Source organism: Megalobrama amblycephala, linkage group LG16, assembly GCF_018812025.1.
Source record: "Megalobrama amblycephala isolate DHTTF-2021 linkage group LG16, ASM1881202v1, whole genome shotgun sequence".
Lineage (NCBI taxonomy): Eukaryota > Metazoa > Chordata > Actinopteri > Cypriniformes > Xenocyprididae > Megalobrama > Megalobrama amblycephala.
In genome coordinates this window covers 2,719,302-2,742,146 of record NC_063059.1, presented here as the reverse complement: position 1 = coordinate 2,742,146, position 22,845 = coordinate 2,719,302, and the positions used below count along the sequence as shown (strand labels likewise).

The window sequence follows — 22,845 nt, the reverse complement described above, 5'->3', positions numbered from 1 at the left end:
TGGAAGTGGTTTTTGCACTGTGGGCAGGTGCTAAAGTCCTGCTGGAAAAGGAAATCAGCATCTCCATAAAGCTTGTCAGCAGATGGAAGCATAAAGTGCTCCAAAATCTCCTGGAAGATGGCTGCATTGACTTTGCACTTGATAAAACATAATGGACCAACACCAGCAGATGTCACGGCCCCCAAATCATTACTAACTTCAGAAACTTCACACTAGACTTCAAGCAGCTTGGATTCTGTGCCTCTCCAGTCTTCCTTTAGACTCTGGGACCATGATTTCAACATGAAATGCAAAATTTACTTTTATCTGAAAAGAGGACTTTCAACCACTGTTCACTGTCTAGTTCTTTTTCTCCTTAGCCCAGGTAAGAAGCTTCTGACGATGTTTCTGTTTCAGAAGTGGCTTGGTAGTCCTTTTCCTGAAGATGTCTGAGTGTGGTGACTCTTGATGTGCTGACTCCGGCTTCATTTGACTCATTGTGAAGCTCTCCTAAGTGTTTGAATCGGCTTTACTTGACAGTATTCTCAAGCTTGTGGTCATCCCTGTTGCTTGTGCACCTTTGCCTACCCAATTTCTTCCTTCTAGTCAACTTTGCATTTAATATGCTTTGATACATCACTCTGTAAACAGCCACCACATTCAGTAATGACCATCTGTGACTTACTCTCTTTGTGGAGAGTGTCAATGATTGTCTCCTGGACCATTGCCAAGTCAGCAGTCTTCCCCATTAGTGTGGTTTCAAAGAACAAGAGATACCCGGAATTTATACTGTAGGGATGGTCATCTAATGAAACTCAAATGTAAATATTCTAATATTTTGAGATACTGGATTTTGGACTTTCATTAGCTGTACGCTCTAATCAACAAATTAAAAAAAAAAAAAAAAAAAAAAAAAAAACCTTTGAAATGTTTTACTTTACATGTAGGGAATCTAGTATAAATGAAAGTTTCTTTTTTTTAAAAATAATTTACAATAAAAAAAAATTAACTTTTTCACGATATTCTAATTATATGACCAGCACCTGTACTTACCATTCAGAAACGTCCTTTAAAAGCCATTCTTGTAGAGGTTCTGCTTGACCTTCTTCATAACTGCTATCTGTGTCTAATTTGGGCTCAAATTGATACAACAATATTGACGCCGTTGCTCGTAATGGTAAGGTGCGTGGCGTTTACGGACAACGTGCACTAGGCACTTCAGTGAATCACAATACACTGGGCCAGCTATCCAATCTGAGCCCATTGCATATTTCGGAGGGAGTGGTATCATAGAACCAGGAAGTCAACCGGCTGTCCATGCTGCCTCTGAAGGGTGGACGGGCCCTACCGGTCGATTGACGGGGAGTGGATGGGGAAACCTCGCTAGCAGACAAGCAGAAAGTAAAGTGCAGAGGCTTGACCGGGAGGCTCTTGCATGTCCGATTTGGAGACCAAGGCTCCAGGAGACCAATGCTCATTGCATTGGACGGGTGAGCCTCGCCGGACGGGGAAGGATAACAAGATGGAAGCTGATGGGGAGGGCTCTTGCTGCATCTGACGGGAGATCATGTTAGGGTTCAGAAAGAAGAGAATTCAGTTTGCAGGGTAATTCACAGTTTATTAGGGAACAGATCAAGGAGTAACAAAATAGCAGCAAGGGCTAGACTGGATAATGTCCACAGTCAATGACGGCCGGTAGCAAGACACAGTCCATGGAACTTAAATGCCTAACCAAGAGAAGTCTGCAGCTCAGGAGGTCAAGGATGATGGCAAACGAGACAGGGGAGCAATGGGCAGAGATGGCAGGTGGAGCGGGAAAGCCAGAAGAAGCCAGAAGATGAGCACAATCCAGCAGCCAGGGAAACAGGGAGACTGGAGAGAAAAAAATAAAAAAATAAATAAAAAGTAAAAGAAAAACTAAACTGACTATTCTGAAGGCAAAAACCACGAGAGAAAATAAATAAAAACAAAAAATAAATAACCAGAAAAAACTATTATACCAAGGGGGGAAAAAAAGAAAAAAAGAAATTAAATCAAGTTGGTTAAAACTAAAAATCTAAATAAAGCTAGAAATTAAACCGAGCTCTAGTCACAGCAAAAGACAACATAGAAATAACTTAAGGCACCAAACAAATTCAAACTGAAGAAAATAAAGTTTGACTAGATAACTAGAAACAGCACAAAAAAAAAAAAAAACTAGACATGAACAACAAGACACATTAACATGATCTGGCACGATACAAAATACACAAAGGGAATATAAAGGGAAGCTAATGAGGAGTAACATGTGAGATTAATAATGAGTTAACAGGGTAACAAGAGGGCGGGGCAACAATAGACAGTTGACCGCATGACGCAAACACCACAACAACACGTGCCGAAGCACATGGCGAACGAACACAAACACCACACACCGTAGCGTGAGACTGGACATACAAGACAGCCATGCGTTCTGGACGAACAGCGGTACAAACACAAACACAAGGTAGATCAAACCGCCGTCCTGACAGATCAAGACTCACTGTGTCGGACGGGTAAGCCTCACCAGATGGAAAAAGATAAAAGGATGGAAACTGACCGGGAGGGCTCTAGCTGCCACTAAAATATTATACTATTTTAGTGGATTGATGGTGTTAATTGAGGCGGATATGGTGAGCTTGTAGGATTGAGCAAGAGAACAAGCTGAAGCTGAAGAATTTGGCTAGTAAGGGTTCGTTGATCTTCTTTAGTATGGAAGTGATTGGGCTCAATATAGTTCTTAACCCTTTCGAGCGTGAGTTTAAAATATTCTAACTGTCCCCCCAGAGTGAGTTTTTTTAAGGCGACCATTATTTTAGAACGTTTGCCTTTAATGTTTCCATAGCAACGCGTCTTGCGTGTCACAAGCGCTGAATGCAGCCACAATAACACTGTATGACAGATGGATCGCTATTATTTTGTTTTTCCTTGTTTATTTAAAATATTCACAAACTTGCTTACCATGTCATCAACTATCTGATATCCCGATCCTCAAATATGTGTAAGAGTAAACTTTATAGTTACTTGGGCCCATTATGTGTGTCTGATATGAATAAATGTCGGCAAATTATATTTGAATGGATTGTTATTGCTCCTTCCACTGATGTCTGACATCAGTGTGTATTTTATAAACTCTAAATATATTGTTTTAATGTTGCTTATGTGTATTTAAACGTCTGAAACCTTAAAAGAAACGTTATGTGGCTGAAAACACTGCATGGTTGTGATATATGACAAGAGCTGCATGCGTCCGTCTCGCAGCCAGAGCGCGAAAGCACAGTTTGAATCTGGCAGTTATGTGACGTCGCTGAACGTTCGAAATCCCATATGTGGGACCGTACGCCCAGGGGCACAGAAATAAAAATCCCACATGTGGGACCGTACCACTCAAAGGGTTAAAAGCCTCTGATGACCAGCAATGTTTGAATCTGATGCTGGGAGAGGACTTTTGGGGCAGCTGTGGTTCCTTGCCGCTGTCACCTCTGGCTTGCTTAGTTGGAACACTTAATGTGCAACAATGTTTTTGATCTGCCTTCATTGACACCAATGTATGCGAACTGAACTGAACTGGACGATGACACAGAAGGCTGAATGAGGGCATTCCCCTACAGGAAGAAGGGGTCAACACCTCATTACAGGGGGCCGTTCTGCCAACCCTGCCACCTTGTGTGCTTCAGGGCGCAGTGGTCTCCAGCGAGTACATATCTCAGTGTCTGCCCGGAAATTAAGCGGTGCTGGGTTGCTCGCCCCCTTTGATTAGGGTCTCAGAGGGGGTCCTGTCCACAGTGGTAAGCCATGAGCAGGGTCTGGTTATTGAAAACAAGATAAAAACTCTGCTGAGAAAGGAGACCATTAAAATGTGTTCTTCCTCCCGATACAGTGTCCGGGTTTTACAGCCAGTATTTTATCTTTCTGAAAAAGTATGCGCTGTGGCAAATCGGGACATAAACAGATCAAAGGACTGTCACAATTGATCTTTTAGGACGCATACTTCCATATTCCATCCTCCTTCAACACAGGAAAATCCTCAGATTTGCTTTCAGGGTCAAAGCATACCAGCTTTTGGTTCTTCCTGTCGGCATAGTCTTGTCAAGTCAAGTCAAGTCAAGTCACCTTTATTTATATAGCGCTTTTTACAATGCAGATTGTGTCAAAGCAGCTTTACATTGATAACTGGTACATAATTTGGCTGCACAGCAGCTCTTAAATAGTAGTGTCAATGCAGGCAGATCAAAGCACTGTTGAATAAATGTCAAGAATACTATTAAATATCAAATGTCAAGTGTCCCCAACTAAGCAAGCCAAAGGCGACAGCGGCAAGGAACACAAACTCCATCAGGTGACATCAGGTGGCAAACAAGTGGCAGATAGTTGTTAAAATGGAGAAAAAAAAAACTTGGGAGAAACCAGGCTTAGTCGGGGGGCCAGTTCTCCTCTGGCGAACAGTGCTTTGTTACAATCAGGTTGCTATCATAAGTCTGATAGGATCGCAACAATCAAAGTATATATTTCAGTTCCATCCAGTTGAGGATCGTATTCATCACGCCAGTATGGATGGTCTGTTGAGGAACTGTGCTACTGGCTGTCGTGTCGATGAGGCCTTCACAGTGGATGATCCAGTTGACTCGATCTCTGCTGATACTTCAGGGCTGCATTGTGGTCGTGTCCAGTTGAGGATCGTATTCATCACGCCAGTATGGTCGGTCTGTTGAGCAACTGTGGCACTGGCTGTCGTGTTGATGATGTCTTCACAGTGGATGATCTAGTCGACTCGATCTCTGCTGATACTTCAGGGCTGCGTTGTGGTCGTGTCATGGCACCGGTCCTTGGTCTCAGCTGGATACGGCCCAGATCCAGTTGACTATGGTAAACCTCGGGATAAACAGAAAGACTAATATTAGCGTAGATGCCATTCTTTTTCTGATGTAACGAATACATCTGGTGTTATAGGAAGTGTTCCCGGTTCCGGCTGACATAATTTATGCAGTCTAATAATCCTTTAACGGATTTGAAAATATAAATTGATAATGTGTTATGTGTATGCCAGGTTAAAGAGATGCGTTTTTAGTCTAGATTTAAACTGACAGAGTGTGTCTGCATCCCGAACAATGCTAGGAAGATTGTTCCAGAGTTTAGGTGCCAAATAGGAGAAGGATCTACCGCCTGCGGTTGATTTTGATATTCTAGGTATTATCAGCTGGCCTGAATTCTGAGATTGCAATAAACGTGAAGGACTATAATGTATTAAGAGCTCACTTAGGTACTGGGGAGCTAAACCATTTAGTGCTTTGTAAGTAATTAGCAAGATTTTAAAATCTATACGATGTTTAACAGGAAGCCAATGCAGTGATGACAGAACTGGGCTAATATGGTCATACTTCCTAGTTTTAGTAAGAACTCTAGCTTCTGCATTTTGTACGAGCTGTAGTTTATTTATCAAGCGAGCAGAACAACCACCCAGTAGAGCGTTACAGTAGTCTAGCCTTGAGGTCATAAACGCATGAACTAACTGTTCTGCATTTTTCATTGAGAGCATATGTCGTAGTTTAGATGTATTTATAAGATGGAAGAATGCAGTTTTACAGATGCTAGTAACATGACCTTCAAATGAAAGATTGGTATCAAGGAGCACACCCAGGTTCCTAGCTGGCAACGAAGACTTAACAGAGCAGCCATCAAGTGTTAGACAGTATTCTAGATTATTGCGTGAAGAAGTTTTCGGTCCAAAAATTAGAATCTCTGTTTTTTCTGAAGTTTTCCTATTTAGTAGTAGGAAATTACTGGTCATCCAGTTTTTATATCAGCTATACATTCTGTTAATTTAGCGAATTGGTGAGTTTCGTCAGGGCGTGAAGAAATATAGAGCTGAGTATCATCAGCGTAACAATGAAAACTAACGCCATGCTTCCTAATGATATCTCCCAAGGGTAGTATGTACAGAGTAAAAAGCAACGGTCCTAGTACTGAGCCTTGCGGTACTCCATATTTAACTTGTGATTGATATGACATCTCATCGTTTACTACTACAAACTGATAATGGTCAGATAAGTATGATTTGAACCATGCCAATGCAATTCCACTAATGCCAACATAATTTTCGAGTCTGTTTAGAAGAATATTGTGATCAATAGTGTCAAATGCAGCACTAAGATCCAGTAACACTAATAGAGAGATACAACCATGATCTGATGATAAGAGCAAATCATTAGTAACTCTAATGAGAGCAGTCTCAGTACTATGGTACGGTCTAAATCCTGACTGGAAATCCTCACAGATACTATTTCTTTCTAAAAAGGAACATAGTTGTGATGAAACTGCCTTTTCTAGTATTTTTGACAGAAAAGTGAGATTTGAGATCGGCCTGTAATTGACTAATTCTCTAGGATCAAGTTGTGTTTTTTTAATAAGAGGTTTAATAACTGCCAGCTTAAAGGTTTTTGGTACGTATCCTAGTGATAAAGATGAATTAACAATATTAAGAAGAGGATCTATGACCTCTGGAAGCATCTCTTTCAATAGCTTAGTCGGAATAGGGTCTAACATACATGTGGATGATTTTGATGATTTAACAAGTTTAGACAATTCTTCCTCTCCTAAAGCAGTAAATGAATTGAATTTTTCTTTGGGGACACTACAATGCACTGTCTGACACAAGACTGTAGTAGACGGTTGTTTGGTCTAATTTTTTCTCTAATATTATCAATCTTGCAAGTAAAGAAGTTCATAAAGTCATTACTGCTGTGCTCTTTGGAAACATCAGAAGTTGAAGCTTTATTTCTTGTTAATTTAGCCACTGTATCAAATAAATACCTAGGGTTGTGTTTATTTTCTTCTAAAAGTTTTGAAAAATAGGCAGATCTAGCAGTTTTTAAAGGTCCCGTTTTTCGTGTTTTTTTTTTAAGCTTTGATTGTGTTTATAGTGTGCAATATAACATGTGTTCATGTTTCGCGTGTAAAAAAACACAGTATTTTTCACATAATTTACTTATCTGTATACCGCTGTTTCCACTGTCATAAAAACGGGCTGATGACTTCCTTGTTCTATGAAGTCCCTCCTTCGAAATACGTAACGAGTTCTGATTGTGCCAGCGGTTCCTGTGTTGTGATTCGACAGAAGCTTCGCGCATCTTTCCCGGAAAGGTCACGCCTCTTACCATAACGTGGAGATGCACACGCTCAGTGTTATTGTAAACATGTCTTTAATTTTACCCTATCAATTTGAGCCGGAATCAGACCCGGTGATTGGACTGCGGGATGAAAATAACAGCGTTTCGACGACATGGCGACAAACACACTCTACAAACGCAACTCTTGTGTATTCCTGTGGGCGGAGGTTAGTCAAAAAACTGTTTTAGTGACGTCATTAAAGAAGGAAGTAGAGGGATGTAGTCCAAACTGGCCATTCGATGTAGGCGACTTCTGTTAAATAAAATATCTCGCTTGGCATTGAACTTTGAGCTTTAAAATTTTACAGATTTTATTTATACTCTAACAACAACATTACACACTAACTAAAGTTTGAAACATGGAATCACGAAGAACGGGACCTTTAAAGAATCAAATTAATTGAATGACAATTGTGAGTTTGGATAAACTGGTTAGTATATATATATATATATATATATATATATATATATTAGGGCTGTCAAAATAACGCGTTAATTTCGATTAATTAATCTGAGAAAAAATAACGCGTTAAAAAAATTAACGCAGATTAATCGATTCCGTATTGACATTTGAACCTGGAGCCGTTCTCGTGCGCGCGAGCTCTCTCTGTCTTCAAAGTAAGCACCGTCTTTGCACTCTCTCTACCTCACACATAATAATCTAAATCAACTGACACAATGCTAAAAGTTCGTAAGAGCGAATCCATGTTTCACGAGGCGCATTCAGAGAATGTTTTTCCTTAATAACCGCTGGGTGTGAATAGTGCTCAAAATAACGTCACCTCATCTTCTCTGACAGGCGCCCTGCACGTGCAGCTGATATAAATCACACTTTCAGTAAACAAAAAGAAAATCCTATCCAGTGGTGAAGTGTTTACTGTGTTGACAAATCTTTTGCGATATCCTAATAACAGTCGCGATTCGCACGCAACGCGTCAACGTCCGCTAATGTCCAATTCGCGACCTAATGACTCATTTGAACAGATTCATTTTAATGAATCATGACAACAACTGATTCTTCCACACGGTCTATAATGAATTATTTACTCAAACAACTCTGAAGTGAGAACACAAGTGTGCTTACTCCATTTAGCAAGAGTGGTTAGTAAAATTAGCCTTAATAATCCACAGTATTTTCAGGTTTAAATGACAATGTGTAGTATATTAGGCCTACCTATAAAATCAGTTAGTTTAGACTGGAGTGAGGTGAAACCAGAACAAAGCAAGTTGTTGTTAGCTAGGTGCATTCAATTGTATGGTAGAAAATTATATTATTAGTTAATATAACTTCTAAATGCTACTTTTTAATACTTTTCAGGTTTAGCAAAAAAGCATCTTCTCTTACAAAGCTATAAAATCTTTTATCTTTTTTTTTCTTTTTTTTTTTTTTTTTTTGCAAAGAGTGCAAGAAAGAATTAAAGTGAGAGTGACGGGTATTTTATTGTCAGTATCGGGCTCGTAGATCTCGTTGGTAGGGCACTTTTTACTGTTTGTGTGGATGACCATGTCTGTCACCACCGAAGACCATTTTTGACCCAGGAAAAACCCTGCATTGATTAATTTGAATTGAAATATTTAATACTTTCACAGCAAAAATTGTGTATGCGATTAATTTAGATTAATTAATCACAGAGTATGTAATTAATTAGATTAAAATTTTTAATCGATTGACAGCCCTAATACATATATATATACATAATATATATATTCCAAACAAGTCAACAAGTCAAACATTTAAAACATTGCAACAAGCTAATGATACCAACACCAGATACCATTTTCTATCACTCAAAATAATGGAAAGTCCATTAAATTATGAGTCAGTGATTTAGTTCACTCATTTAGTTTACATGCACTGTCATGTAAAAATATATTATTTTGCAGGGACCAGGCTTTATCTCTTGTCTCATTCACTTTTAGACATGGTAATGCACAACAATTTTCTATATACAGCAAATTTTATACACAGAAGTAATTCAATTTTTAATTCAATTGCCTACTAATTTTTAATGCAGCAAAAATTGTTCTTAAGCTTGCACTTAAAGAGAGTTGGATGAGCCAGGATTAGGCCTTAGTTCAATTAGGGTATTTAAGTCGTCTTTTTAAACGTACCCTAGAAAAAAGCATTACTGGTGTGCATCTTGAGACAAAACAATAACATTGGCATATTTTAAGATATATCAGTGCAAGTTGCTTTCAGTTGAAACAGCTCAAACATGCATTTTGTCTAGGACTAGCTTAAGCCTGTGATTAAGTAATACTTGGTGCTCTGATATGATCAAAGGTTGTACTTGGAAATTTGAGAACCTCTGCACCATAGCATTAATGCAAGACTGCTTTTCAGTTTTATGGTGGAAATTTTGACAACATAGGCTGTAAAAAGAATCTTATATACAAAAGTTATATCCTAAAGTAGCTTTGATCAATTTGTTCTCAATTTGTTTTTTAAAATAAGACAAGTAGCAGTATCCATTTTGCTCAGCGGGGGGATGCAATAAGATCATAGAATCGAGGCATGTTGCCAAAGCTGCTGAATTCAGGAGTGAGGTCTATGCCATCTGGACCCTTTGGACTACTGAAGCTGAACTTCTGAAGCAGAGACACGATGAACAGAAAGAGCTCCATACGAGCCAGAGACTCGCCCACACAAGAGCGTTTACCTGCAGAGATATAAGACCAAAAAACACCCTGATCATTCATGTTATTTAGGATATAAGTTATAGAACTACAATTTGGAGCTTAAAATTTGGGGCTATCCTCTTATTATATAGGTTTGCTTAAAACGTATTAGATCCATGCTTGATTTAAAAGGTGGAAAATCAATTGATGCAAAGTTAGTCATGCTGTGTGTGTGTTTGGCCCTGATAAACCCTTTGATTTGGGGTCTCATTATTTGATTCCCTTGTGGAAAGCAGCTTATAAATAACACAGAGTGATGTTTTTTGAAAATGTAAAAATGCAGAACGTTTTCTGTGGTGGGTAGGGTTAGGTGATAGAACATACAGTTTGTACAGAATAAAAAAAAAAATGTCTATAGATTGTCCCCATTAAACATGAAAACCCAATGTGTGTGTGTGTGTGTGTGTGTGTGTGTTTGTACTAAAATTAAGAGTGCACTCAGTCCCACAATGACAAACTGCTCATTTTCAAAGCTAGAAAGATAACTTTGATTAACAAGAGATTTCGTTGAATTTACCTGCAGAAAAAGGGAAAAAGGCTGGATTCTTTTTAAAGTTGCCATTGGCATCCAGAAAGTGCTCTGGGTTAAATGTCCAAGGAGTTTCCCACTGTCCCTCATCCCTTAGGACAGAGTGCAGCATGGGAAGAATCACGGTGTCCTGGGGAGATATAGTCCATCCAAAATTACACAAAATATCCAGATTCAACACAATAAACCAAACAGAGATAATTGGTAAATATTTTATGAATTTTCAAAAATCTAGTAGTTTCCAAGATAAAAGGAGCTGACCATTGTATGTGTTTATTGTTACCTTTGGTATTAAATAACCTCTGAACGAGATGTCATGCGTGGCATAATGGGGAACATTTAGTGGGACAATGTCCATATAGCGTTGTACTTCATGAATAACAGCGTCAGTGAATGGGAGGGACTTCCTGTCATCCATTGTAGGGATTCTGTTCTGTCCAATAACTCGATCAATCTCCCTAGCATTTGCTCTAGATCAAATACACCAAACAACTTATTTATTAAAATTCTTATATATGTTCAACAATTGTGAAAATAATGTATTTAGCAACACATTAGTATGGGGAACACATATTCACTATTAAACTGATAATGACTTTTCCCTCAATAAACTCTTAATTTACTGCTTATTAATAGTTAGTAAGGTAGTTGTTGTAGTGGTTAAATTCAGGCATTGGGTAGGATTAATGGATGTAGAATAAGGTCATGCATTAATCTGTACTAATAAACAGCCAATATGCAAGCTAATAAGCAACTAGTTAAAAGTGATAATTGTCCCCTTGCTGAAGTGTTACCATGTATTTCTTGTTTTAGTCCTGACCCATGTAAAGCTAAATGCACACTACAAATGCAAACTTTTTAGACAAGAAGTCCAATGCTCAGGTAGAATGCATATCTGTGAAAAATGATGATACAATATGTTTCAGACTTACTTAAACTTGTTTGAAAATCTGGTGGATTAGAGGTTACACTTTATTTTAAGGTGACATAGTTACACTGTACATACTCAAATAAGTACTGAGTAATATTAATTAACTACAAGTAATTACTATAGAATTACAGTTAGGGTAAGGGTTAGGGTTTGGGTTATGTTTAGTTACTTGTAATTACGCATAATTTAAGGTTATTACTCTAGAAAGTAGTCTTCACGTGTGTGCATTGTACTGAAAGAGCAGAAATGAATAACAGACAGTGAAACTATGGGACAGTGAAAGAGCGCATAAGAAAACAAGACATTGGGAAGTTAAAGCAAAAAATATAACAAATATCTGTCTTAGTAAACAATGCCTTATCTATAGTTTTGTGTTGTGAGCACCAACACAACATAAAATGAGAGTTTGCCTTTAACTTTTAGTAGGACTGTGATTCTCAATCTTGTAGTGTGCGCTTAGCTTAACAGCCATTCTAGACCCTTCGGAATGGTCACCGTGATTTTGCTAAGTACAACATGTTCCTGGATCAACATCTTTGTTGATCCTGGAACAACATTCCAATCAACCAATCAGATTTGAGGGACAAGTTTACCGTTTATGTCAAGTTTAGGCTTGCAACCAGGGTTAGGTGCTTCTACATCAATGTTATTCACCTATCTTTCCCCTCTGGTTTTAGGGATAAGTTATGGGTAGGATTAGTTAAGGGGTAGGAATAGGGTTAAGACTAAGGCCCAATCACATTTCTACCCCTTACCCATTCCCCTTTCCCCTACCCCTTTGTTTTGCGCGTTCATGTGATGGGGTAGGGCTGTCTCTTTTGGCTGGAGTGGTAGGGGTAAGGGGAAGGGCCAGATAGCCCTTCAAATGAAGATTTTTTGGGACCACAATTCGAACGAAGGGGTATGAGAAATTTCCCTGCATACACCGACTACCGTGCTGCTGGAATGTGTGTAGTGATCATGGTAGTGATATTTCCACTCAGGATCGAACACTTATGTGTTACCTGGCTGCCAGTTTCTCCATAGCTTGCTAAAAGCGCTATTTGAATGATGTGAACATAACTGAATAATATTCAGTCACTATTTACATATTGCGTAGTCTGTAAACTCTTGCCTCACCAAGGCAACAACTGACTTGTTTGCATTGCAAAGAGCTCCGTTATCGCAGCACCACAATAGAAAATAAAACCATATCCATACCGGCCGGCTTGGCATGGAATGAAACTTGGCCTGATGGAAGAGCGGCTCCACCAGTCTTGTACATTCTGTATCATTCTGCATCATCTTGAGAAACTGAAGGCTCATACGGTTTTGAACTGAAACCGAGTGCCGTTTTCTTAAGTCTAAAATACAGCGCAAAACGTAGGGAGTGAGTAATCTGTTAAATGTGCTAGTGCCTGATTCTGTTGATATGCACACTTCATTGCTGTTCATACTGGTTAAATATTACAGGACACTAATAAAAGAAACATGGTATGATTACATGTGTAATGGTGTAGTAGTGGTGTCCCATTTCTTATCAGAATATTTTCACCCCTACACCTTGCCACTCCATTTGAAGGGGCAAGGGGAAGTGCGAAGGTGTATAAAAGAGAATTGGGATTGGGCCTATATTTTCAGACTGGAATGTTGTTCCAGGATCAGCAAATTATGTTGATCCATGAACATGTCTTCCCCTGCAAAATCACAGTGACCTTAGGAACATACCCTGTATGTGGGGGTGCTTGATCAACAGCATCAAGGCATATCTGATAGTTGTGCTGGTGGTTTCTGTACCGGCCACAAACAGATTTACAACAGTCCCCAGCATGTTATCCTTGTGGAATTCTGTGTCAGGATTTTGTTTTTCCTGCCGTAACACACAAAGAAACAGAACAGGAATTATATACTTTATCTAAATAAATGCAATATGTTGATAAAAGAGATAAAAGAAGAGAAACAACAACAGTTTTACACTTTGCTTTCTGTACCTCTTTGAGTCTGATAAGGAAGCAGTCAATAAAGTCCTTTGGGTCACTGAAGTCTAAATTCTGCTCATGCTCCTTGATTTTTGTCATAATGAAGGCTTTGATGTCCTCTACCTCTCTAAACATGGCATGATGTCTACCAGGCAAAAACTCCATTAGTTTAGGGAAGATGTTGTACATCTGTTGGGGTTGAGAAGATAGTTAAGAAGACATTCACACAGGAGACTTTGCATATAAAGACACATTTGAATGTAACAGAATGCAGTGGTTTTGAAACATCTGCTCACCTGACCCCAAGGGCTGCTGACAAAGCGAACAAGTCTGGAAAGTATCTGGAGCAAGTGCAGGAAGTTTTTGTCTTCATAATCAAAGCGCTGCCCAAACACCAGAGAACAGATCACATTGGACACAGCCCGGCTCATGAAGAAGGTTGGGTCGACTGGTGTTGCTAAAGGAGAAAAACAGTTTAGCATACAACTCTCACAGCTGTGAGTGCAGAAAACTCAATATATACCACTGCACTAGAAGTGAACTCATGGGATGCAAATGCAAAATGCTCTCTTCCCTCACATTTGGTTTCTTCAAAACTGTCCAGCAAATGCCTGCTCTCTTCTTGAATCCATTGTTCCATTTTGTTTGCGTCCCATTCCAAAATCCCTCAATGTGGTGAGAGTGAACCGCCTGAGCTGTTGCCAACGATCTCCATTACTGATGACCAAACCTACAGACAATTTAGAGAAATTGAAATCTGGACTGAGCTACATTAAACTGATGACATCTGTCTTTGACAAACACAAACAATAATCTCACCGTAGCCTCTCAGAACTCTGTACAGAAAGGGAACGGGTGCTCTGTCTTTGAAGTCGTCTGCCTGGTCCACTAGAGCCTCTTTCACTGTATCATAACCAACCAGAACCACCGTTCTTTGGAGTCCTATGTACACCGTCATCACAGGCCCATAGGTTTTACTCCACTGTTAGGAGAATAGACTACTGTCACACCAGTGCGAACTCATCAGGTGTTTCTGAGCATTTCATAACATATGTAATTTCCTAAACTAAAACCAGTGTTTCACAAACAACAATGAAACCTCATATGACACATTTGTATCCAGTGCACTGTGATGCATTAGTAAACATCTGCACAAGACCCAAATGCATCAACCTTACAATACCCTGCAATTCATGTGCTTACATTTGAAGTATAACTTTCAGAAATACATAATCCTTCTTACCTTCATAAAGCTTTTAAAGGGTGCACTCTTGTCCATTATTGGCAAATTTCCAACCAGTGGCAGTGCTAGCGGGCCTGGGGGCAAAGAAAGTCCACTCGCATTCCTCTTCCATCTGACCAACATCAACACAACAAAGACTAAAACCAACACCAATGAGCTAGAGAGTTCCATCTCTCTTCTATTAAATGTTCATTACAGCCCAGTTTATATCTTTCTATGTCCTTCTCTTGGTTCCCTAACTGTTTGTTCTGTGTTGTGCAGTATTTAAAGTGTGGCAGAGCAATAGAGGGCGGGTCCAGCATGAGTGGAACAGAGGTGAGGCATGAGATCAAATACCTGTTTTTGCACTTTAACCAGAGTGCCTCCTAACCTCTGTGGTAGCAAATTGAATATATTTTTTTCTTTTCTTTTCTTTTTTCGCAATGAAGACTCAGTGGTTACAGTTTAGTTTATGGTCCAATTCTTACTATTACTATTGACTAATACTTTTGCCTCAGTAAACTCCTAATTACTGTTTATAGTTAGTAAGGTAGTGTATTAAGTTTAGGTATGGGGGAGGATTATGGGATTAATATGTGCTTCATAATTCCTAGTAATATGCATGCAAATAAACAACTATTTAATAGTGAGAATTGGACCCTAAACTAAACTGTAACCACTGAGTCTTGCACAATGAAGCTTTCCATCATTCAAATTTATTCAATAAGGCCAGGAGAGCTCTTAGCAGGGTATGTCAGCGTTCAACATAGATTTATTTTAGATTTACATATATTTATGTTCTTACTTGCATAAACAAGACAAAAAGAAGGTCTTTCTCATTTGTAATTTTTTAAAAACATTTTCTAACCACCCTTTCCTACTGATTCAGCATTATCAGCACTTCTGCAATGCGACACACACAGCACCTTCATTTTTAGAACATTAAAAACCTTCTTAATGCAATATATATTTTAATTATTAGATAGATTATTATTTTAAAATGTATTGTTTTTTTTATTTATTTATTTTTATATATGTGTGCCTTGGCTGACAATTGGATGCTCTTAAACAGTGGTTATCACAGAAATTGTAATATCAACTCCTAAGCTCCTGTGGCCTTATTGGATAGGGATATTAATGATGAATTAATTGTATAATAAAATAGTTATTTGAGGAAAACAAACATAAGATATTTAAATAATCAGTTTGCCATGTTTTTTTATTTAAAAAAAAAATGTTATCAAGCTATGCCATTATGCAAGTGCTGGACAGAACCATCTTGGTTTCCAGAACTGTGAATGTATTGCTTTATCCTGAAGTGTTTGCATGAATGATAAAGCTAATCATTCATGAACCTTTGAGCAATTCATTTGACCCACATCCAAGTGTTTCTCTTTGACACACAATCTATCACTGACCCCTGATCACACACACAAAATGTCTGCAATTATTGATACATTTGTGTCTTGAATACATGAACAATTGTGAATTATTATATTAGACCTTATATTGTCCTGTGACCTTACAAATACTGAAAAAATGACCAAAAATTTGATAAAAAAAAAACTTTATGTGAATGATAAAATGTTGAAATTAAGTAGGCTATAATTAGTATATATATATATATATATTTTTTTTTTTTTTTTTTTTTTTTTTTTTGAGCAAGATGAGAAAAGGGGAAGACTTGATAGTGATTATTGTTCAGTTATGTTGTGATTTAAAACCATTTCAATTACACTGGGTAACCATTTTGGTAAAGTTAAAGTTAATGCTAATGCTGAGGACGGGCACAAGAGCTGTCTTTGCTGTTTTACTTAACAAACAGACTTAGCATTTAGCATGCTCCCTTGTCAACTCATCTGCTTGCTAATATGTCTGTTTATGGCTGCTATAGTTGTGACAGAGGTATCTGTGATAAGGAGAAGGGGAAGACTTTTCTACTTTATGCTTTGATGTTGCACAGTTCACAGAACCGGGTCTTAGTCAGTAGCTTTTAAGAGCTCTATCCCTCTCTGTGGGTCCTGAGCAATGCTGATGTTCAGCATGCTCCTCTGGAGCTTAGGTCCAGAGAATGGACCATTGTCCATTCAGTGGTCACAGATCCGGTTTCTTATCTGGTCTAGAGGAATGATGCTCTTCTGATGTAAGGTCTGCTGAGGCAGCATTCTGTTGAGAGCTGCCAAAGGTGTTGGTCACAGTGTTGGCCCTCCCTCGAGCTTAGCTGGAGGTGTTAAATAATTCCCCTGTAGTAGGGTTAAAGTAGAATTGAGACAGTTCGCTAGCTATAGCAGTTCTCTGGAGAGTGCCTTTTTTCAAGTCAAGGTATGAGCTTAAAGGTAACCTATTATGCCCCTTAAAGGTGACTTGACTTGACTATCCCACAGAGACAGGGACTAAGGTGTTTCCCTAGCACCTGTGCATACTGTCTTTAGGGAATAGTGCCAATGTGCAAATTTGCACAAGTCACATACTGTAGGATGTGCCCTTGGGGTTGATGTGTTCTTGAATCTGACCTAGTCCTGTATGTAACTTAGCGCTTATTTCTTTTAATTTTTGATGATTATAACTGACAACTAAGGAAAATCCCAAATTTAGTATCTCAGAAAATTAGAATATTACTTAAGACCAATACAAAGAAAGGATTTTTAGAAATCTTGGCCAACTGAAAAGTATGAACATGAAAAGTATGAGCATGTACAGCACTCAATACTTAGTTGGGGCTCCTTTTGTCTGAATTACTGCAGCAATGCGGCGTGGCATGGAGTCGATCAGTCTGTGGCACTGCTCAGGTATTATGAGAGCCCAGGTTGCTCTGATAGTGGCCTTCAGTTCTTCTGCGTTGTTGGGACTGGCATATCGCATATTCCTCTTCACAATACCCCATAGATTTTCTATGGGGTTAAGGTCAGGTGAGTTTGCTGGCCAATTAAGAACAGGGATACCATGGTCCTTAAACCAGGTACTTGTAAGGATGGATTTCACCAAGACTGAATTCAAGATTCCTATCCTGTAATAAAACAATAAAACTCTCCAATCTCAAGTGAGGATCTGCGAGAAAGAGCTCAGGACAACACCTGGCTCGACCTCCTCTCTTCCCCCCCATGCTGAGTTCCTGACTCCTCACACCGCTCCTTCTCCTCAGGCCATGCAAATCTCACAAATCTACTATCTTAGTTGTTTTAAGTGACATCAATGTAAATACCTCTGGTGCGACTGGTAAGATGGTTTCACTCCCACATAAATAGAACAGACAAGAATAAAGAAAACAAAACCTGTTCTCCTGGTGTGGGAGATGCCCCAATAAATTTTTAACCATTTGTTTGATCCCCAAAACCAGGCGTGTGACCCTCTGGGGCACGAGAAAGGGTCCAACAAAAGTTGCATAAATATTGGGTGCTAAATGTTTACTGTCCTTTTGTTAAGATTTGGGTATTTAAAGGGATTTGGCAAACCACTCAAGGAAGAATCTGTAGTCAGAGCTTCCCGCACCACTGCTGTGTGTATCTCTCTATTTGCCAGGTATGCTGACTCTTTGAAATTCTTTTTAATATCTTGTTTTGAATTGTATTTTGCATTTTATGCTGATCAGTTGTGTGATGTATTCTTTTTGATCATTTTAATTGATGTTTTATCCTGCCTGGCAAATTAATAAATGTTATTCTTGATTTATTCTGCATTATTCTTAAATTCATTATTTCTAGTAGATCAAATCGAAGGTATTACTATTACCTCAAATCTGTGTACAGGATTGTTCATACGAAAGGTTTAATAGATGGAGCATAGGGCACATCAATTGAGTCCATTTCGATTTCTGACAATCACTGCCTTAAATAAGTTGCAGTTTTCGTAAATATATTAAAAACTATGCTTTTTGTTACGAGTAAGCAGAGCACGACCGACTTAAAAGTAGATATTTACCTTCTAAAGCGATACCGGGACTGCAGTGAATGAAATAATTGACAGTATAAGATAATCAGAAAAATCTGAGATCCAAATTAAAACACAAATCGAGCGCAGCGTTAGTTCAGGAAGGCTACGTAGGCATACGTGCTGCGACCAGCTGACGCTGTCAGATGTCAAATCGCTCCAATCACTACCATTCTCCTATTAGACACGGGACATATATACTTGGCATTGCTGCTCGGTAAGTATGCTCAAACTGCTCGCAAGCTTTGCGTTACAGTGACAACAGCATGAAAATTACGTTCACGTTATTTCTTGCACATCTTACCTGCTGCTTCCTGGTTATGGATACTTCGGACATCTTAGGACAAATTCTATCTGAAGAGTCTCCGGACGAGATCCTGGATCATTATACCAAAGACAGCGATCCAACCCAGCTAGTGAGACGCAGCTCTAGGATAGCAGCAAGGAATCCTTTTTCCATCAGTGAATGGCCCAAAGAAAGGATCTTGGCCACTTTGTACTCTCTCAACGTACAAGTGCCTCCGAATCTGAATCACAATCAGCTCCTGACCTTCTTACAAGAAGTCAATCAAGATCCGCAGCCTCCATCTACCAACGTATCTTCTCTTCCCCGATCTACCGGCCGCAAAGCCATAGAGAAAATAAAAAATATATCCAATGATCAAGCATCTCCAACTTCAAAGAAGGTTAAACCATCTAATCCCCCTCAAGCTTCAGCACAACAGGGAGACGACAGGGTTCTCACAGCGCTGCTGTCAATCCAAGGATCCCTCTCCGACATGGACAACAGGATCCAGGTGCTGGAATCGCAGCGCTCGGCCTCTGCACCTTGGGCGATGTTTGACGGGCAGACTTCAAGCTCGACATCAAACTGCACCCTTATTCCCAGAAGATCTCTCGGATCAGCTTTACCTGCCGCTTCCACCGGGGTGCCCTTTTTCCCCCCAGCAGCTGCTATTTCTCCCCAACTGCGCGCTCAAATTCTGTCAGGTAATGACATTAACTTGGTTAAAATATTGCTATGCGCAGAAACTAATGAAAGAAGGATTGTGGATTGTGGGGATATATCAGTCATTCTTAAAGATAACAATCCAAGACTCACCAAAAGTTTAACTATAGCAGAATTTAACGTTGCTTTCGGCGTGTTCAGAGACATTATCTGTGAAGTGTATCCAGACAGGAGGAAGGAATTAGACACCTATCCAGCCATCATTTCGGATCTCGCCATGTCTTACAGAGGCACTCTATTCTACGAATACCACAAATCATTTTCATCTAAAGCAGCAATGTACATTCAACGTTTTAATCAGCGACTGGACTGGTCCGTGGTTGATCTTGCACTCATTAGCAGACACTTTACAGGCCACCGAGCACTATCGTGCTCACTCTGCGGCTCATTTTCCCACACCGCATCTCTCTGTCCTAAGACCGCTTCAACTCAGGACACTAGCGCTTCGGCGCAAGAACAGGTGAAACCTGAAAACAAACCCCTCTTTGCTATAATTTCAATGAGAATGTTTGTACTCGTAATAACTGTAAATTTTTTCATGCTTGCAGCTATTGCGGGAACAGTCACCCGAAGTTTTCTTGTCCACGCCGCACAAAATTTCTAAAAAAGAAATAAACACTCCGGTGAATACCAAGGAGCTATCTAAAGCCCTGGGAAAGCATCCAAATCGCTGTTTTGTGTCTTACCTCATTCTAGGGCTCATGCATGGGTTCCTAGCTGGTCTTTCCTATCTGCCCACTTTCTCTTTCACCTGTCAAAACCTTCAGTCGGCTATCAAAGATCCACAGGCCGTCAATGATCTGATGGGGAAAGAAATTGATAAGGGCTACATGATCGGACCTTTTGATCAACCTCCTTTCAATCTATTTCGCATTAACCCTTTAGGAGTCACAGTTAGGAAATACTCAGGGAAAAAAACGTCTAATCATTGATTTATCCGCTCCCCACTCTATAGTAGGGGTTTTGAGCATTAACAGTTTAATTCCCTCAGAACCTTTTTCCTTGGCTTATTCCACAGTGGACAACGCAATTAAACTCATTAAATTAGCAGGTAGAGGAGCGTGGCTCAGTAAAGCGGATATTACCGACGCCTTCAAAATCATGCCCTTACACCCCTCTCAGGGGCATCTTTTCGGGGTCAGCTGGCGAGAAAATTTTTATTTTTCATTCAGACTCACTTTCGGGTGTAAAAGCAGCCCAAAGATTTTCGATACACTGTCTGAAGCACTCTGCTGGATATTACTAAATAATTTTAAACTACCATTCGTTCTGCACCTGTTGGATGACTTCCTCCTCATTGACTTTCCAGATGCCAACCCATCGCGTAGCATCAATTCCCTGGTTAAAGCGTTCAAAACATTCGGCATTCCTCTTGCAGAAGAAAAAACAAAAGGCCCATCTCGTGTCCTCGATTTCCTAGGGATCACGCTAGATTCAGTGAAAATGCAAGCATCTCTTCCGCTAGACAAACTAGAAAGGATTAGAGGGTTCATCAGAACTTATTCCTTATTACCTACCTTAACAAAAAGGGATCTTCTTTCTCTGCTGGGCCATCTCAATTTTGCTATGAGGATTATTCCCCAAGGTCGTTCTTTCATTTCCAGACTTTTAGATCTGTCAAAAACCGTAGAGAAAATGCATGACACGATAACGTTAGATGTAGGCTGCAGGTCCGATTTAACTTTCTGGTCTAAATTATGCGATAACTGGAATGGCATTTCCTTTTTCTACGAAGAATATATAGAAACCTCAGTCAAACTACAATTCTTCACCGATGCAGCTCCTTCTGTCGGGTTCGGGGGTATATTCAACAAACAGTGGTTCGCAGAAAGATGGCCAAAAGAACTGGCTCCCTCGATTCAATCGACAGCACTCATGGAATTATATCCTATAGTGATTGCTTGCTTATTATGGGCAGACCAATGGACTAGGAAAAACATCCTCGTGTTCTGTGACAACGAAGCCACCGTGAACATTATTAACAAGGGTCGCTCCTCTGTGCCTTTCATTAACCGTTTTATTAGGCGCCTAACCTGGATCTCAGTTATGAACAATTTTACCATTAAAGCTACTCACATTCCTGGGCTGGATAATAAAATAGCTGACTCTCTTTCTCGGTTTAATTTCCAGGAATTCAGACGCCTGTGTCCGGAAGCGGCTTCATCACGACTGGGCTGCCCGGACTACAGTCAAACAGTCCTAGACTGAATGCAACCTTGCAAAATTACCTTAAATCAGCCGCACACTACATGAGATCAGGGCTAGCAAAAACGACACTTAAAACTTACGACTCTGCGTGGTCGACTTTTTCAGATTTCTGCAACGCTTTCTCGGTGCCTATACTCCCAGCTAATATTTCTATCACATGCGCTTTCATCACGCATTGCTTCGAATCCAGAAAGCTTAAGCCTTCTACCATTAAGATCATGATCTCAGGCATTCAATTCCACCTTAGATGTATAGATCCTTCCTCCCAAAGCCTGTTACAAAATCCCTCCATATGCCTTCTCCTCAACGGGTTAAAAAAGGAAAGACCCGCCGTTCCAGATAAACGACTACCGCTGTCTCTCTCACAGGTGCACACGATGGTTGATAAATTAAGATCAGGTCTCTTCACCCCGCACACAAACTTGCTTCTAGAAGCAGCGTTCCTAACCGCCTATTATGGATTCCTCAGAGGAGGGGAATTCACCATTAACACCAAAAAATTCGACCCCTCTCACGATCTCACAGTTAAAGACATATCATTTCACACCGAATACTTCTCCATCTACCTGAAACATTCCAAAACAGACAGAGATTATAACGGAAGTACCATTAACATCTCCAGAACCAACAACGGATATTGTCCCCTCACAGCCATGAACCGGCTGGTTAGCTCACGCAGTAAATCAAACCCTACAGATTCACTTTTCATTACAGAGAAGGGAGAAGCTATGTCCAAGCATTGGTTTGCCTCGCGTCTCCGAACCGCATGCCTTCATTGTGGCATGGACCCCGCACTGTATACCAGCCATTCATTCCGCATAGGCGCGGCAACCACCGCAGTCTCCATACCCATGCTCAAAGCAATGGGTCGTTGGTCATCATCAGCGTATCAACGATACATTCGGCCTACAACTCAGGACGTGTTATTAGCGCAAAAAGCCTTGAGCAGCTCTTACCTATATATATATATATATATATATATATATATAATATAAAAAAAATCCACTAGTAGTAGTATTCTCATGCGCAGGGCGCGCTGCTCTTTACCCCTCATGCATATCAGGGGACATGCTGCTTTGTGTCGTGGTTATCCCGCTGGAGAGAACACCACTGCTACATATTGGGGCCAGCAGTAAGCCCCTCGAGAAAAAAAAAAAAAAGGGACTGCTGTTTTCTCCCGCTGGAGAGAACACCCTTCGCTGCTATACTGCAGGGGCCT

General features: G+C 39.9%; 1 protein-coding gene across 1 annotated transcript; it reads right to left on the bottom strand.

Moving 5' to 3' along the window:
- Positions 1–9,002: 9,002 nt before the first annotated feature.
- Positions 9,003–14,784, bottom strand: LOC125248431 (cytochrome P450 2G1-like). Its single transcript, XM_048160300.1, is given in 10 exon segments — positions 9,003–9,823; positions 10,360–10,501; positions 10,655–10,829; positions 12,997–13,151; positions 13,273–13,449; positions 13,557–13,717; positions 13,840–13,900; positions 13,902–13,990; positions 14,080–14,242; positions 14,504–14,784. Coding segments are annotated over 10 exon segments (1,476 nt in total). The 5' UTR covers positions 14,675–14,784; the 3' UTR covers positions 9,003–9,641.
- Positions 14,785–22,845: the final 8,061 nt, after the last annotated feature.